This window comes from Dermochelys coriacea, chromosome 2 (assembly GCF_009764565.3).
Source record: "Dermochelys coriacea isolate rDerCor1 chromosome 2, rDerCor1.pri.v4, whole genome shotgun sequence".
Classification (NCBI taxonomy): Eukaryota; Metazoa; Chordata; order Testudines; family Dermochelyidae; genus Dermochelys; species Dermochelys coriacea.
Window position 1 is genome coordinate 237,593,978 of NC_050069.1, and position 17,543 is coordinate 237,611,520.

The window sequence follows — 17,543 nt, forward strand, 5'->3', positions numbered from 1 at the left end:
ATCTGGTCTTTTGAAATTATTTCATGTGACTATTTCCTCCCTTTCCCTATTCACACCTTCTCTATTTTTGCAAGTGTGACTAGTCATCATGCAGAAGTGACATTTTGAGTTCACATTTTCAGCTTTGCTCAAGTTCATAAGAAACTAATATTGTGGGGCTGGGAAATCATAAGAAATGAACTAGTAAAAAAGTTTTTATTAATTTTTTATGGAAAATTGTCACCAGTTTCAGACAACCTAGTAAATGTAAACACTTCTGGGATCATTCAGCTGCTAGAGCCAGCTATTCCATCAGTGGGAATTACAGAGAGGAATCCTCTTTCCTTGCCTTAATTTTGTATGCTTTTCATAGTTTTCTAAAGCACCAGTCCCCAACCTGCATTCTTAGGAACAAACTGCAGGCTAGAGAAATTCTCCCTTTAAAGAAGCCATTCACCCATAGAAAACATCATGGAGTAAACAAGACCAACACACTAGTATATGGGTTTCTATTTCTTGAGGGAAGAACTGAGTTTGTTAGAATAATTATCAGTGTAACCTGGTCAGTAAACAATGTTCCCTCTAATTTTTTACATCCATGTGCAGAATGAATTTTGTTAGGTGCATCAACATGGATGTGATGTAGGGCTGAGGGGTTTGGAGTGTGAGAGGGGGCTCAGGACTGGGGCAGAGGGTTGAGGTGTGGGGGGGGTGAGGGCTCTGACTGGGGGTGTGGGCTCTGGGGTGGGGCTGGGGATGAGAGGTTTGGGATATGGGAGGGGGCTCAGGGCTGGGGCATAAGGTTGGGGTGAGGGCTCTGGTTGGGGGTACAGGCTCTGGGGTGGGGCTGGGGATGAAGAGTTTGGGGTGCAGGCTTCCCTGGGGCTGTGGTGGGGAGAGAGGACTCCTCAGCCCTCTCTTGTCACCGCAGCCTGGGGCTGGGATAGAGTGCCTCTCTCTACCGTGGCAGCTCCAGGGCCATGGGGGAGGTGCCTCTCCCTGCTGCATGCCTGAGTGGCCCTTGATAGCCGGCCGCACAGCTGTGCAGTTTAGAGGGAACGTAGTCAGTAAATATTAGTATCTTAATGATAATTATATCATCAACTCCTTTCTTTTTGTTCCATTTCCACAGAGTTTAGGAGTGGAAACTGTCCAGCCTCCATCCTCCAAAGAATCTAATAAAGAATATAACTTTACAGTTGGCTTTAAAGATTTAAATGGTAAGTGATTGGAAGGATTATGTAGTGTTTGTGTTTGTCAGCCTTCTGCCAGTTGCAATCAGAAGCAACAAGGGCCGGGTTCTGTATCTAGGAGTCCCTCTTAACAATACAAATCAGAACCAGCTCAAGCCCCCTCGCAGTAATCTGAGAAAATTTACCACCAGTCCTTGGCACCTCTAAGAGACAATACTTCCCCTCTCCCAAGCACTGAGTCTGGGTAACAAAAGAGAACTTTTAATAAAAGGAAATGGGAACCAAGCAATAGTTTGGGAAAAGCACACACATGTTCAAAAGCATGCCACCATAAGCAGAATCCCAGCTCCACAGTGCATGGGTCAGTGTCTTTGCCTCAGTTTTCCACTTTATGGTGGGAAAGTCTGACAAACGAATGTGCCTTTAACACATCACTCCCCCATCCTCCACGCATGTGGCTATCCTTGGTTAGCGAAGACCCAGAGTTCAGAGGTGTGGTCACAGGGGTTCACTTCTACTCCACAAAGGGTGTGGGGGGCGTCAAGCAATGTCTCTGTGGTCATTGTGTGCCCTTGCTGCTGGTGGTCATGTGCTGCCACTGTTGGACACTCACTGCCACTTCTGCAATGCCATGTTCTGAGATTCCACAGCTTAACCCAGGTCTTCAGTGATTTCAGCTCTTAGTGATTTCACTGGGTAGCAGGAAACCTCACTGCCAGTACAGCCTCTGCATTGTCTTTCCTTTCACCACTATCCTAACACCAGGTCTAAGACCCCTAGACTTGCTTATCAGTGATTCAGCACTGGTAATTACTGTACAGAAACAATGCCTCTGAATAGAGTCTGATTAGCTCTATCTCTAAACACTAGAGAGGGGAAGGTCAAAGGGTGTCTAGGATAATTTGGGCAGAGTCCACATCACCAGGTCGCATAGCAATATAATACAAATACAAGTCCCCATCACCGGTCTTTCACTGGGATTTGACATCCCTACCCCCTACTTAGAGAGTAAGGTTCAGTTTAGGGCGACCTCCTCAACCAGGGCTGTCTAAGTACAGTTCTGTTGCCCTTTACTCAAACAATAAGGATAACCACATGTCATTACTCTTGCACTAAAGTGATTTGTAACCCAACACCAGCCAAAGGTGACCATTTTGGCAAAGCAGCTCCATCGTGCTGCATACTGAGGCAGAATAGGCATGTCTATGCAAACACGGTTCCGGAATTCTTTTCCCCCAGCTCATCACTAATGTCAGGGGAGACTCATTCAGACATCAGTTACATCTAAAAAATACCACAACAGTGGAGGAGTAAAAAGCTAAACATCCATGATAGTCAAAAGCAACCAATGATTTTGGGCATCTCAATTTGAGATGCCTTAAAGAGGCCTGATTTTCAGAGCATGGGTATTCAGCACTTTCTGAAAGTGAAGGTGTCTCAATTTGGACATCAAAAATAGAAATCACTAGTCACCTTGGGAAATCATAGCCTAATGTCTTTCATATTTAAATGTTTAATGAAACTGAAAACTAAGTTTGGTAATGTTAGTCTGACGGATGGAATCCATGAAAGGAAAACAAGACTGTGAAATGTCATTTGCGCTTGGCCCTGGTAGGGAATCTGTGTTTATGGGTATCTTTCCTTTTTTCATTAGAGATTACTAATAAAACAATATGACTAGAGCTTTGAGAATGTTGGAAACTACATGGGTTACATATTGTTTTAATGTGTATGTCACAAAAATGTCCTAATTATTACAGTACAGAAAGATAGGACTTGTTTAGAAGTAATTTAGGTCCCATTTCAGGAAAGTGCTTAAATACATGCTTAAATTCATCCCTGCTCAGAGATATGCTTAAGTGCTTCCCTTGAATTGGGGTCCTACAGTGGGCCAGCCTGGGAGAAACACTCAGCCAAACCCAGCTCCATTTGTAGCCATTTCTTCAAGGCCCTGCCTATTCTTCAATATACAGACAAAAGGAAATATGGAATAATAACAAAGGCAGCGGTTCTGTTCTAGACTGAGATTGTGGGGCTCTCTGACCTCCAGTAGCTGAAGGATCAGGATCTCACCAGGCTGTGGGAGAGGCGGGTCCGCAGGGCATTTGCCATCTTGTAGCCTTCCGCTGTCTTCACAGGAAAGTATACTCTCAGCAAAGCCCTGTATATCTGCGGCTGTGGATAGCTGCGGATAGAAATTGCTATCCACTGAACCGCAGGACTCTCACAGGAACCGCAGGGGCAAAAGGAGCAGAACATGGGGCCGCCACTCCCAAAAGTCAGCGCTCCGTGCTGGCAGCTCCTCCCATGTGGCTGTACTGCCTCAGCCCCACCCCTGTCCCTTCCACACAGCTGTCTGTGTGACTGCATCTCCTGTCTGGGGTCTGTACAGTCGCACCGGAGGACAGGGCTGGGGGCGGGGCTGGAGCGGTACAGCCGCACGGGAGGAGCTGCCAGCACAGGGTGCTGCTGGCTCCTGAGAGCTCCCCACATTCTGCTCCTTTCACTGCTGCGGTTCCCGGGAGAGCCCTGTGGTTCAGGAGATACTGATTTCTATCCTCAGATATCCGCATCTGTGGATATAAATTTGTATCTGTGCAGGACTCAGCTCTCTCCTGGTCCCAACCAGGCTCATGGGGCTGGAGCCCTCATGGGAATCACATCCAGTCAGTAGATGCTGCTCAGTAGAGTCTGCTGATTCTCAGCACCTGACTGCTGGGCTTCCCTCCAGAACAGGGGCAGAGCTCCCTGCCCCCAGCCCTTAAAAGGGACAGACAAACCTGTTGCAAAACCACTGTACACAGACACAGCCTTCTAGTTCTTCCAGACTCAGTAGTTCCTGGACTAGGTAAAACCAGATCTTTCTGTCTAATTTCTCCCCACAGGATCTCTTAACTCTGGCCTACATTAAGCAATCATAGGAGGGGGCTGCTGACTCAGCTAGAAACTCCAGTTAAGAGAATTATCTCATTTAAGTGTGTCATAGTTGAAAACACAAAACAAATGTGGAATGTTTAGATCTGTTTTGGTAAAATATTTTAAAAGAGAAATTGCATGGTTTGAACTGTGATTGAATGGGTCCTCAGAAGCCTGCGTATTAGTTTATGTGTGGTAAGTTACTGATGCATATTGCACAACTGATATAGTATGTAGGAATGTGACTTTTCAGATATTATTTTCTTATAGCTTAAAGTCTCACAGCTTGATTTCCTCTCACTAACACTGGTTTTGCACCTGTGTAACTGCATGGATTTAGTGAAGTTACTCCTGTGTAAGCCCCTTGGGATTTAGGAAGCATGGTCCCTTTAAAACCTGGTCTTGAGGCAGAGGTTGTTCCAGGACGAGCAAGTGCTGATTGGCCCAGAGGGAGTGCTGTGGAAAGAGGGAGAGTGATGGGGTGTGTGTGTACTGCATGTCCGCATACGGGCCACCAAGTGTAATTCTAGCACCCTGGTGGATAAGATGGAGTCTGCTGGCAACTCTGGCTAACAAAAGGCGTGCGCAGGAACGGATCAGGGAAATGCCCTTCCACCCCCAAGGCACTTGTTCCAACCCCCCCCCCCCCGGAATAAACAGAGCAACAACCTCCCCACTTAAGTAGGTACAGCCTCCTCCTGCTCCCAGTGCAAAGTCACAAGCTGAACTACTCATGGTCCTGTGCAGCTCTGGGCAACAGAGATGCTAGGTCTGGCTCCAATTTGTCAGTCTCAGGTGATTCCTTCCTAGCACAGTGCTTCTCCTGACTTCTGTCCTGGGATGTTCCCAGTCAGTGCTCTGTCTCTCCCAGGGTTTGAGCTGGTTCTTGGCTGCTTCGTTACATGAGGGCCTGCTCTCTGTAGGCCCTCTTGTCTGGAGCTCCAGACACACACATGCCTGTGTCGCTCTCTACACTATGGTCCTTAGAGCAGCACAGCTGTACCGTCTCATTGTAGCCATTCTATGCCAGCATGAGAGAGCTCTCCCATCAGCATAATTAAGCCACCCCCAATGAGTGGCGGTATCTATGTCGGTGTGAGAGCATTTCCTGCTTAGACAAAGCCTAAGATACTAATACAGTTCTTTTAGAAAGACTAGAAGGGAATTTTCCTATCTTGGAGCATGATCAGCTTAGTAATTATCCCCAAAATACACTGTTCCAGAGAATCCAAATGAAAGTCTCCCTCTTTAAAATTGTCCCCTTTCCCTTAACCTCTACAGTTAGCATCCTCCTCTGCAATTTAGTTTTCATTGAACTGAGTGCAAACTGTTTTTCATGTCATCCACTCTCTAAAGTATTTTGTGGTGGTGTGTGGGGGGGCATTTCTTAACAGAATCATTGAGTGCACTGGAGGACAATGACTTGAATGCTTTAATGGCTGATCTAGTAGCAGACCTAAGTGAAGTTGAACAGAAGACATTACAAGCACAGAAAACTTCTCACTACCCACAAAGTGCAGTCACTCAGCCTTCAACAGATGTTTGTGCTACTGCTTCTTATGGTTATAAATCAAATGTCCCTGTTACTACCACTGGACATTTTGAGGATGACTTGCCCCCTCCACCTCCAGATCCTGATTTCGACCTCCCACTACCACCGCCTCCTCCTGAACCACTCACTCAGGTAAGCTCTGAAGGAACCTTGTACCAAACATCCCCATACCTTGTGCTGTAATTGTGTAGAGTCTGTTTGAGTAGAAACAAGGGAGAATAGCCATGAATGAACTTAAAAGTTAGCAGTAAAACAGTCATAAACTGTTGACTGTTAGATGCCCATTATAGAGCAGGCAACAACAATATCTATGGTCCATTCCAACTTGGCATGAAATAGCTTACAATGACACTGTTCATAGTTGAATACATATGTTAGTATAGTTTAGGAAAGTTTTGATTGCCTCTATATAGCAGCTAAGATCACCTTTGGGACCTGCAAAGCCTGTGGCCAGGATCGCATTCTGGCTTGTAAAGGAGAATCTTAGTGTTTCTGGCCATTGTGGTGAGAGATTTGAACAGCCATTAATTAATGAAAACTGATTATTAGGACAGGAAGCTTGTCACTGATTTTTCTTGTTTGTTTGTTAGTAGAGAGTAGGGTATTCATGCCCCTCCTCCCATCTTATAGACAGCTGCGACTGGCCTTTAGGGTCTGTGAAAATCTTGAGGTTCCTGGATTTTTGGGAAGGCCCCAGATTAATTAATTACAGTCCAGGCTGCTGCTACTAACAGTACAACACTAGGATTGTCAGCTCTGGCCAGCTTCTTGAAACTGACTTGGCTCCTGTGCTCAGCAGCTAGTGTGACCTCTGGCCATAAGGAGGGCCTGCTCAACTGTGTAAAACTGCAGCATTTTCCCGTAGACAGAACGCAGGGTTGAGATCAAGAAAGGACTGCATTCTAATCCCAGCTCTGCCCTGTCTCCCTCTGCTCTTCTAGGTCAAGTGATTTAGGGAAACTAAGGCAGAAAAGCTAGATGTAAAAGGGGACAAATCCTACTTACCTGCCTCACAAGGGTGTGTGCAGGTATTAAGTAGCTAATGTTCATAAAGCACTATAAAATCAGCAGAATGCAGACACAACCCTTGGTGACTGGGAGCCTAGTGACCTCTGGACATTTGTCTGTCTTAAACATCTGTTTGAGCCAGTGGAAACTATATGAACTGATTCTAGTACAAGCCACTAGGCTCCATTTCTCAAGTTGTGGGGAGATCCTAAAAATCCCCTACCCCTCCCAGTGCATACACACGATATGTAAATCTGTATGTTTACATTAGGGATGTATCAAAAAATAATTTTACTACCTCTCCCCAGATCCTCTGGCAAGTCTGTGCATAGTGATATGACCATGATAGAGAGGAGTCATTTGTTATTTGGTGAGCTGGGAATCAAGGTAGTGAGATACTGTTTGCAGGACCACCCAAAAATGCCAAGGCCAGCTCTGCACAGAAGCATAAACAACATATTGCAGTTTAAAAACTTCACAGCAAACTGACCATGCAAGGAGCAACAACACTGACATGATCCATAGTAGACACATTTAGCATAAAGAATAGAAATTCCGTGTGAGGGGGAGCTCATTGATCAGACACACAGCAGTTAGAGGGATAGAACTGACTTGCAATTGCTGTGTGGGGAGATAGGCACGCTGTCTGAAGAATGAAAGCTGTAAACATGTGGGAGGACCTTCAGTCTTTGCTTTTCTCTACCTCAAAGATGGTTACTTGTTTTAAAATTTATTTTGAATTTTGGAGTAGTTTCAGTGTGTGTGAAAGGCAGCAGCCAGCTAGCTTTGAAAATTGAACTCCTTTATTTAAAATACATAAACAAATACAGAAGATGCACTATTAAGACAAGCTTCACTTGCTGACCTACAAACATACCTCCACCCTGTTCTGGGGAGACCATTGCTTGAGCAGACTGCATGTTCACTGATGACCTGATCCAAAGGCAATTGACGTCAGTGGGTGATATTCCATCCACTTCCGTGGGTTTTTGGATCGGGCTCTAATTCTTTGGTTTCAGATCCCCAATGATAGCTTCCCTGTGGATAATCCTCCACTGTGGAACATTCTAGGGTATTCATGGCTGGAAGAGAAAATAAGATCTTTGGGCCACAACAGCAGAGGCTTGGACTTAACAGAAATTCTTTAGGGAAGGTGCCACTGGATCTACTCACCAGTAGAACAACTCCTCCTGCCTGCTATAGGGATTAGCTCCTTCCAGGTCCGACACCCTCTTCTGCCACTCATTCATGCTCTCTGGTGCCTCTTTCCAGGCGACTCAGGATGCCCTCTCTTCATGACTTGCCAATCTGGTGCGTGCACTGTAGTCCTCTCCTTCTGGGGTATCAGCAGTCTTCTGCTCCACTGCTTAGTCTGTCCCACTTCTCCCAGTGGCTGATAGGGGGACCTAGGCCCACCCTCTACCCCAGGTTCCAGTCCAGGGACCCTATGCGCAGAAACTTTGGTCTGTTTTCCCTCGGACTCTGTTACTCTTTCCTTGGATTCCATCCTTCAGCTTCTGGCTCCCCCCTCTCCGGGAATAAGAGCAGACTACTTAACTCTTAAGCCTCAAATCCACCCCACCCTACTCCCAGGAGTCACCACAACCTACTTCCTCTGCAGTCCCTTTCCACTGCCAACTTCCTGGCTTTATACCAGCCCCACCTGTTCCTTCTCCACTGGGCTCTATCATCAATCAGCCTTTCAATCCCTAGCTCCCCCCCCCAAGTACAGTCTATCAGGTTAATTAACTTAATTTAATCTGTTCTGCCTTGTGTGGGATGAACACCCCATCACAGAAGGATGCAAGACATTTCCTTCACCCTCTTCTTTCCCCAAATGAAAAGAGTTCCTATGAGATTGTGTGCCATGTCAGATCTCCAGCCACTGTTCCCAGAAATCTCCAATGCTCTGCAAGCAAATGGGGGTGATAGTCTAAAGGAATCTAAGCACAGTGTTATGTCCTTAATTGGCTTCCGAGTCACAGATGCAGCTGCAGCTGCACAAAAACACTGCCTGCATCCCCAGACCTAGCTGAAGTTCAGAGCACTCCTGTTATGTGAGATGCTGAAAACATCTTGATATGCTCCTAATTGTGAGGCTTGCTGTCCACATGCAATATTGTCATATATTGCTATTAACCGAATGGCAGTGTCAATGCCAGAGGGAAACACTGCATAAAAAGAATGGGAAAGAATTGATTAAATATGGATGTTTGCTTTACTGTCTTAGTCAGTGAGTATTTTCTTTGAGATGATCTAGCATGTTCAGTAGTGCATTAGGACAGAAACTGTCTCCCAATGTTTTCTGATTGGAAGCTGGATTTGGCTCCAGTTGTCATAACAATAAACATCCACTCCTTCAGAAAGGATCCGTGGAGGTAGGAAAAGATCACCAGTGACTACAAACTAGAGACTCTTCCCTGAGGGCAAGGAGAAGGGGGAAAACTGAAGAGAGGCAGCCCTGAATTTGGGGAATTGGCAGAGGATCTTGACGGAAACCGAGGTCTCAGTGTTGCATTAGTAGCCCATCATGATCTCAGAAGTCACAGGTGGTCACTAACCTAAGTGTAGCCCCTTATAAAGATACATTACAATAATCTACTCGCAAGGTGACGAAGGCATTGAGAACTGTTGGAAGGTCCATGTTGGAGAGAAACAGTCACAGTCTTTATATCAACCACAAAGGAAAACAGGCACTTCTAGCTGTTACAGTGACTTGGGATTCAAATTGTGCATGACGTGGTTGCAAACAAGGTGGTCAGTATGGTCATGCGTGTTCTCTGAGCCCTAAAAAGCATAAATTGAGAGGCAGTGAGTTCGCTATTCCGTGCTACTGTCCACAATGCTGTGTCATTCAGCAGCCAGACTGCCTCCCAAGGTGCAATCACTTTTTTGTTTGTACAAGTTCAGTTCAGACCTTACTGCCACACCTACCGTATGTTAGTTATCTCCATGAGAGCATAGGGGAGACCTGTCTCCATGTTCTACAGCAATCTGTAAGGCATTGCCCAAATCATCTCACTATCCTGTAAGAGATCCATGTCTGGGCAACAGAGATCCTTTGTCTTGTGAATCAGAATTAAGTTTGGGGCAAACGGGGCTAAGCCATCAGTGTCCATTGATTTCCTGTAGCTGGCACCTGTGCCAATGAAGTTTCCCTTGATAGGCCTTGTGATGTTGGTATAAATAACTATGAACAGGTATTTGCATGTAAACATGGCACTTTGTTCATTTATTTAACAGAAAGCTTACTGAATGTCTTGCTGTTATTTCAGGAAGAACTAGAGGCACAAGCAAAAGCCGACAAGATTAAACTTGCATTGGAAAAACTGAAGGAAGCAAAGGTTAAAAAGGTAGGACTTAAAATATTGAAATTCTACCTTAACATACAATTGAATGTGTGTGTGTGTGTATGTGTGTGTGTGTCAGAGTTCATTGTAATACATTGTTTATAATGTTAGTCTTCATATCCTTTTATTTTTTGTACATTTTAAAATGTACATTTAGCACTATCTCGCATTCGTACTTTACATCATGTACCGGAGAAACAATATTCTATCACTCTACCTCTGACAGAACTGAGAAAGGTTATAATTCTTAGTTCCAGGATCTGAACAAAGCCCATATCCTTATAATCTGTTTTAAGGAATTGGAACCTATGACCAAATATTATTCAATCACCCTAAGCTGATACCAAAAATTTTAACCTGTACTTTTCCAAAGCAGTGTGTATGGATTTAGCCAGATCGCTCCAATGGAGTTGCATTGCTAAATCCCCTAATGGCACTTTGAGATATAGGCAGTACAGTAAGGAGCTGACCCTCAGGAGCACCTAGAATTACAGTTGAACTCAACAGGAGCTGCAGTTGTTCAGCTTTGTACCCTCACAATCCAGTTTGAGTAAGGCATGAGGGGAGGAGGCTGCCAGAGACCAGAGCCTATAGGGCTTCTGGACACATGGTGCAGGTCTCCTATGAATTTTGGGGTGTCTAAATTGAAACAATTCCCACAGACACACACACTCTTCCCAGAGGACATGTTAAGGGAAATCTCTGCTCATAATCACTGTCCATATTATCCCTTTTACCTGCATAACAAGTGATGTCCTTTTGGGCAAAAAATTTATTTTGCATCTTTTGTTTTTTGCAAGATATTAAATATTTAAAGTCAGAGTATTTTAGAAGTTAGACTCTGATGGTCTTCCTGTTGCTAAATACCATCTGTGCTGTAATTAGTGTCATAATATGAAGTTTAAGGAAAATTAAAACAAATTAGAGAGAGAGAATCTTCTTTCACTTCTAAAAAGAGGCTGTTAAACACCCTGTGGCGTAGAGCTGTGAAAATGGTGTAAAACACTGCAGGCATATTTGTGAACAGTCAAAGAACTGGAACCAGACATTACTTCCTCTTGTTTCCTAAACGTGTTTTAGGTTATGCATGTCCAACATACTTTTTTCATATTCTCCACCACAGCTGGGCTCCTTATTTTAGAAAAAACATTTTGGGGTTTGAAATCAGAGCAAACATACAGTTTAGCTTTTTGATGTGCTTTTCTTTTCCAAGGCCAGGTGGCTGAGGTAATATCTTTTATTGGACCAACTTGTGTCAGTGAAAGAGGCAAGCTTTCAAGCTTACACAGAGCTCTTTTCCAAGTCCTTCTTTTCAAAATCTGTATGGACTTTTCTTGGTTGCTCTTAGTTCTGTGGTATTACCTCTGCTTTAGTAGAGATTTGCTCTGCTGCAGAGTCTTGTATGCAAACATTTTAAAATTAGTATTTACTAAAGCTACAGCATTGGGAGAAGTTCTCCCAGTTTTTCAACGTATGGTTCCCGGCAGGGAATTGTTCCGCTGTTTCCAGTGCAAGTGGATGACTTGACTGTTCTTCTTACTGTGTATTCGCAGTTCTCTGACTTTTTTATTTTAGCAATTTTTTAATCTTTTCCCCCTCACAATAAACATGCATATTGTTTCTGTCATTTAAAAAGTGCTTCAAGAGGAATAATGAACTCTTTTGATTTCTGCAATCACTGTAAGTGATGATCTGTCTATTGCAGTCTTGTACTAGTATCCATCATTGCAGCACATGAACCCAGGTTAGCTGATTGGCATCGCAAGGTTTCTTCCATTCTTTTCCCAATTTAAGACTAAAACATCCAAGTCAATATTCTTCTTCGAGTAGATGAAGCCATGTATTCCAATTTGGTGTGTCACCCCAGCACGCCGGAGCCAAAGAATTTTGCCCATAGAGGGCCGATGTGTACACCTCATGATCGTAGCCCCTCTTCTGGCTATATGAGGTGATGTTGCCCCGATTCTCCTCAGTTCCTCTAAACATGGTCTGTCGTGTGTGGGAGCCATCCCCAACAATGATCCCCACACATGGTGTTGGCTGTGTCTAGGTGAAGCCCACATCAAGGAGTGGTGTTCTATTTGCAGATTGTTGACCAAATGGGTGCAGGTGGTGAGGGATCTTCGTCTGAAGCAGCACCTGCTCGAACAGGCTATGTGGTCTGCTTTAGCACGAAGGTCCTCATAAGATCGGAGATCGCCAGTGGTTTCTGAGAGTGTGCCGCTTCACATCCTGGAGCTGGTGTCTCTTTGAAGAGATGAAGGAGTCACTCTCCATCAGGTGCGCTGAGGAAAAGGCCACTCCAGGTCATGTGGGGACTGATCCTCCAGAAGACATGTGGATCAGCATGGGTAAATGTTGGTGCATGGGATGGAACTGGTCCCGGTCAATCACTCCCTGGCACCTCATAAGGAGATCAGAGACCCTGTACTGTTAATTCTGGTTCTGACCCTGGGGCATCCATTGAGTTTGGTGCCAATGAGAGCAATCCCAGCACCGGCTGATTCCACACTGGTAGCATTTGAGGCAGCAACAGACCTTTTCTGCCTTTCTGTCCTGGCCTTGCCCTTGGTCCAGGACTTTTCCAAGGCTTCGTGTTTCATAGCACTGATGGCTGGACAGGCTCCTGAACCTGTGAGTATTGGCACTCTAACTGGATGTTTCCCTTCCACAGTGAGTGGAAGTGGAGCTGGTGCCAAGCTCAGTGCACTGGAAAAGTCTTCAGCATCCCTGCAACCTGCACCTCCAATGTTACCATGGCACCGTCAGTTACTTCAGTACCACTGCTGACTTGGTGTAAGGATCTGAGGACTAAACCCTGGGTCCGCAGAGTCTGGAACAGTTGATATTTCCACCAGGAGGCCATGCAGAGGCACAGCCAGGGAGCACCATGGGGAGTAGGTCCTGCAGGAAATGCTGCCCAAGACACCCAGAGTGACAGTACCCTGCAGCCTTCTGATTGGCCAAACACACTCTTTAACCCTAACGGTTGCCCCAGGAAGTTGCCTGGGCAATCACACAGACTGCAATTTGTTGCAACATCAGGCTTTGTTTGATCTCCGGTCTTCGACTCCAACCTGACTCTGACTCATGCGATTCCTCAAACTCCTGCTCGGCAACTACTGTTCCTGGTAGGCAGACCTCAGCCCAGTTGTGACCAGTAGGCAAGACTGCCTACGCCCCAGTCCCTTACACTTCAGGATCAACACTGGTGCCGGTACCAGATGTGATGGGTTCGGTCACAGAAACCCCCTTGGGACTGTCACCTGTTGTGCTGAAATTACCTCTGAGCCCATTTTCCCTGATGCTTTGGGACTCCAGAACCCTGTCTTGTTGAGCCAGACCCGCTAGCCTGCCACAACACAGACCCAGGTCTGAACCATGCCCTCAAAGCTCCAGGCTTTAACTGAAAACCACTCAGCAGGTTACCTAACTCCACCACTCAGTTCTCAATTGGATCCAAACCCCAAATATATCTGTTTTACTCTGTATAAAGCTTATACAGGGTAAACTCATAAATTGTCCACCCTCTATAACACTGATAGAGAGATATGCACAGCTGTTTGCTCCCCCAGGTATTGGTCACTAACTCTGGGTTCAGTAATAAGCAAAAGTGATTTTATTAAATATAAAAAGTAGGATTTAAGTGGTTCCAAATAATAACAGACTGAACAAAGTAAGTTACCAAGCAAAATAAAACAAAACACTCAAGTCTAAGCCTAATACATTTAAGAAACTGAATACAGGTAATTCTCACCCCTAGAGACATTCCAATAAGCTTCTTTCACAGACTAGACTCCATCTTAGTCTGGGCCCAATCCTTTCCCCTGGTACAGTCCTTGTTCCAGTTCAGGGGGTAACTAGGGGATTTCCCATGACTGGCAGCCCCCTTTGTTCTGTTCCATCCCCTTTTATATCTTTGGCACAAGGCCGGAATCTTTTGTCTCTCTGGGTCTCTACCCCTCCTTCTAAAAGGAAAAGCACCAGATTTAAGATGGATTTCAGTAACATGTGACATGTTCACCTGAAGCCTCTATTCTTCCTGGGCTGATTCACAGGAACACAGGCAGGCTGCGAGTAAACAGAGCCATTTACAACCAATTGTCCTAGTTAATGGAAACCATCAAGATTCTAAGCCACCGTTAATGGCCCACACTTTGCATAATTACAGTAGGACCTCAGAGTAATACTTCATATTTCTAGTTTTAGATACTAGAATGATACATTCATACAGATAGGATGAACACACTCAGTAGATTATAAGCTTTGTAATGATACCTTACAAGAGACCTTTTGCATAAAGCATATTCCAGTTGCATCGTATTTACACTCATAAGCATATTTCTATAAAACATATGGAGTACATCACACCAGAAACAACAAAGGTGTATTCGGTGCAGCCAGTACCATTTCCACTGTCAGCAGAAGCTCCCTTGTCATTCTGGGCTATGCACAAGTCAGAACAGTTGGTCGCACCCTCAGAGCTAGCTCCACCTTTATCCCTGGAAGCCTGGGGCTCTTAGATCCCAACCTGGATGCCGTTCTCCTCTCATTCTCCATCACCTGACCTGCATCAGGGGCCATTCATGGAGTGCTATGGGTACCAGGATTGGCACTTGTCTCTCCGTCAGGGTGGGAGCCCTTGACTTGGCACCTAGTGGTCACCAATGCACTATCCATACCAGTGGCCTCCATGGGATGCTCCTCATCTCACTCTCTAAGCGAGATCTCCAGACACGTCTGTGGTGGTGACCATTGATCTGCTACAGGCCCAGGCACTGGGGAGCCTTCCTTTTGCAGCACCTCCAGAGTCATCCCATCCAGGTTAGTCAGTCCAGGAGCAGATTCCAGCTCTGGCACAATTAACTGCTTCATCTTCATCCCCGGATGATTCCATGCTGCCTGGCTCTTCCTCCCCTTTGGTTCCAGAGGATTTCAAGGCATACCAGGACTTTTTGTGGCACATCACTGTTTCCTCTAGGTATCCAAGCAGAGTTCCTGCAGAAGAACACCCACAAATTACTGGATATCCTGCAGCCGTTTGTCCCTGGGAGAGTCACCTTCCCTATTAATGATGATGTAATGTCCTGGGTCTTGAACTCAGGCCTGGGAGTCTCCAGACAGCTGCCACATCTTGGCCTACACCCAATGGCTACTTAAACCTGGTGGGCTGAGAAGCTACTAGCCCCAGCCAAGGCACTACCCATGGGAGTTCTGATTGGAGAATCGCCCGGCTCAACTGATTGGTCCAACTATGCTATTTAAGCCAGGAGGAGAAACAGGTGCTTTCCTGTTATACTTTCCTGTTGTGGCTGCATTGGACCCTGCTTCTGCCTGCCTCTTGCACCTAACCCTGTTCCTGTTTCCTGCTTTGCTCCTGGCTCCCTCTTTACCCCCGCCTTCACTCCTGTTTCCACCATGCTCCTGTTCTGTGCTTGATCCTTGCCTCTCCTCCTGCCCTTACACCTCACCTCCGATTCTCAGCTACCAGTCCTGGCTCTGACCATGGCTTCTGACTTCTGACTGTGACTCTGGCTTGACCCCTGATGGCTCTGGTGCTGACCCTTGGCTTCGTTCCCTAACCTGGATACCTGCTCTGCCCACTTGACCTGACTCCTGCTCTGACTACTAGGCCAGATTGCCTACATCTCTGTCTCTGATGGCTGTGCTCCTTGAGTCTGCTGGAGCACACTGGCTTTGGTACCCCTTGCAGCAAAGTGCATGGAGACACGCTCCTTCATTCTAATGCAGGGATTTGAGAGCTTTTACTTCCATACATCCACAAATTCCCTAGTTGTAACCTCAGTGAACAATAGAGCCCAGCAGGGCAGGTTTAAGTTCACTACCAAAGATAAGGACACTAAATGAATGGATCTTATGGGTAGGAAAATTTCTAGCCTTCTATCTGGACAGGACAGTTTTGTGCTTCACCTCACTTCACCTCATATGCAGATCATATGACCATGTCAAATGCTCTCTTCACAGATGTTCTTTAAATGGATGAAATCCTTTTATCAAGACTACTAATGAGATAGCTTTGGCTATGTCCCCCCTCAGCAGGTGCGAGCTCGTTGTATGAGAGCGCAAGCAATAGCAATAGCGTTCCTCAGTGACATCTCAATACTGGACATCAGCAGGGTTGCTACATGGTTGTCCATACATACATTTATGAACCAGTATGTCATTACCGCATCTTCCAGGGTGGATGCAAGTTTTGGTAGGTCGGTCCTGCAGTGCTTGTTTGGGTAGTCTCTGAGCCCTGTCTCCTGGGGTGTTAGTCACTAAGTGGAATACATGACTGCATCTTCTTAAAGAAGAAGCAATGGTTACTTACTGTACTTGGTTCTTCAAGATGTGATACAGATGTGTCTTCCACAACCCACCCTCCATCCTCTCTGCATCAAAGTCTAGTCTGTGGGTGTTTGGTGTAAAGGAACTGACTGGATGGCACAACCTCTCACATCGAGGTGGCACAACTGCTCATAGCCAGGGAAGGGGCTATGGCAATGCGGCATGAACACCGCTTCTCTATGGGTACTGCTAGGCAAAATCCGTGGTCTCCAGCATGCTGGGCATGCACACACCCAAGTGGAATACACATCTTCATCGTATGTTGAAGAATTACAATTACATAAGTAACTGTTTCTTTCTAGGTTTCAGAGTAGCAGCCGTGTTAGTCTGTATTCACAAAAAAGAAAAGGAGTACTTGTGGCACCTTAGAAACTAACAAATTTATTTGAGCATAAGCTTTCGTGAGCTACAGCTCACTTCATTGGATGCATCTTTCTAGTCTTCATTAAGGGCACTTTGTACTTGGCTATTCTGCCTAGCGTTTTCCTTCATTGTACTAGACTTCAGAGAGGCAGAGTTGAAATTCTGCAATCTCTCTGTGAACTATTTCACCTTTCCTTGAGTTACGTCCAATACAAAGTTTAATTTTCTTTTTTTTTTACAACAGATCTTTTTCTTTGGTGCCAACAGAATGTACAAGCTCCCAAGATATATTATTCTCCCAGTTCAGTGTAGTATGTGGTGCCTTTTGAATCTGTAATAACCTTCAGCCTTAATCTTTCTTATCTGTTTTAGCAGGTTCTTGACCAGCCTAGCTTTTTATTCTCTGCTGAAATTAACTGATTCTATATGACTCTGTACTCAGCTTGTCGTCAAGGTGCACATGAATGATAACAGTACTAAGTCCCTGATGGTGGATGAACGGCAGGTGGCACGAGATGTTTTAGACAACCTCTTTGAGAAAACCCACTGTGATTGCAAGGTGGATTGGTGTCTGTATGAAATATACCCAGAACTACAAATTGGTAAGTTTCATAGGGCAAAGAGCCTATCTGGGCTTATGGTATGTTTGTTCTATGGTACTGATAATTATTAAAAGTGAGACTATACTTCTAAGTTTTTCCTGCTCCCAGTATCCATTTATGGGCTCTCTCTCTGTGTTGGAGGCATCACTGTTGAAGCAGTCTGTCTGAATTGTAGGGATGCCATCACTCTCTGCTTCAGAGTGATGCAGAAAGTACCATTCCACCCAAT

The 17,543-nt window shown here is 45.3% G+C and overlaps 1 protein-coding gene across 1 annotated transcript in view; it reads left to right on the forward strand.

Annotated features, from left to right (window-relative positions):
- Positions 1–17,543, forward strand: part of LOC119850409 (amyloid beta precursor protein binding family B member 1 interacting protein) — a 111,434-nt gene that overhangs the window by 49,364 nt on the left and 44,527 nt on the right. The window contains exons 3-6 of the mRNA XM_038388324.2: positions 1,112–1,199; positions 5,483–5,772; positions 9,924–10,001; positions 17,155–17,314. Coding sequence (XP_038244252.1) covers positions 1,112–1,199; positions 5,483–5,772; positions 9,924–10,001; positions 17,155–17,314 — 616 coding nt within the window. The remainder of the gene's footprint in view (positions 1–1,111; positions 1,200–5,482; positions 5,773–9,923; positions 10,002–17,154; positions 17,315–17,543) is intronic.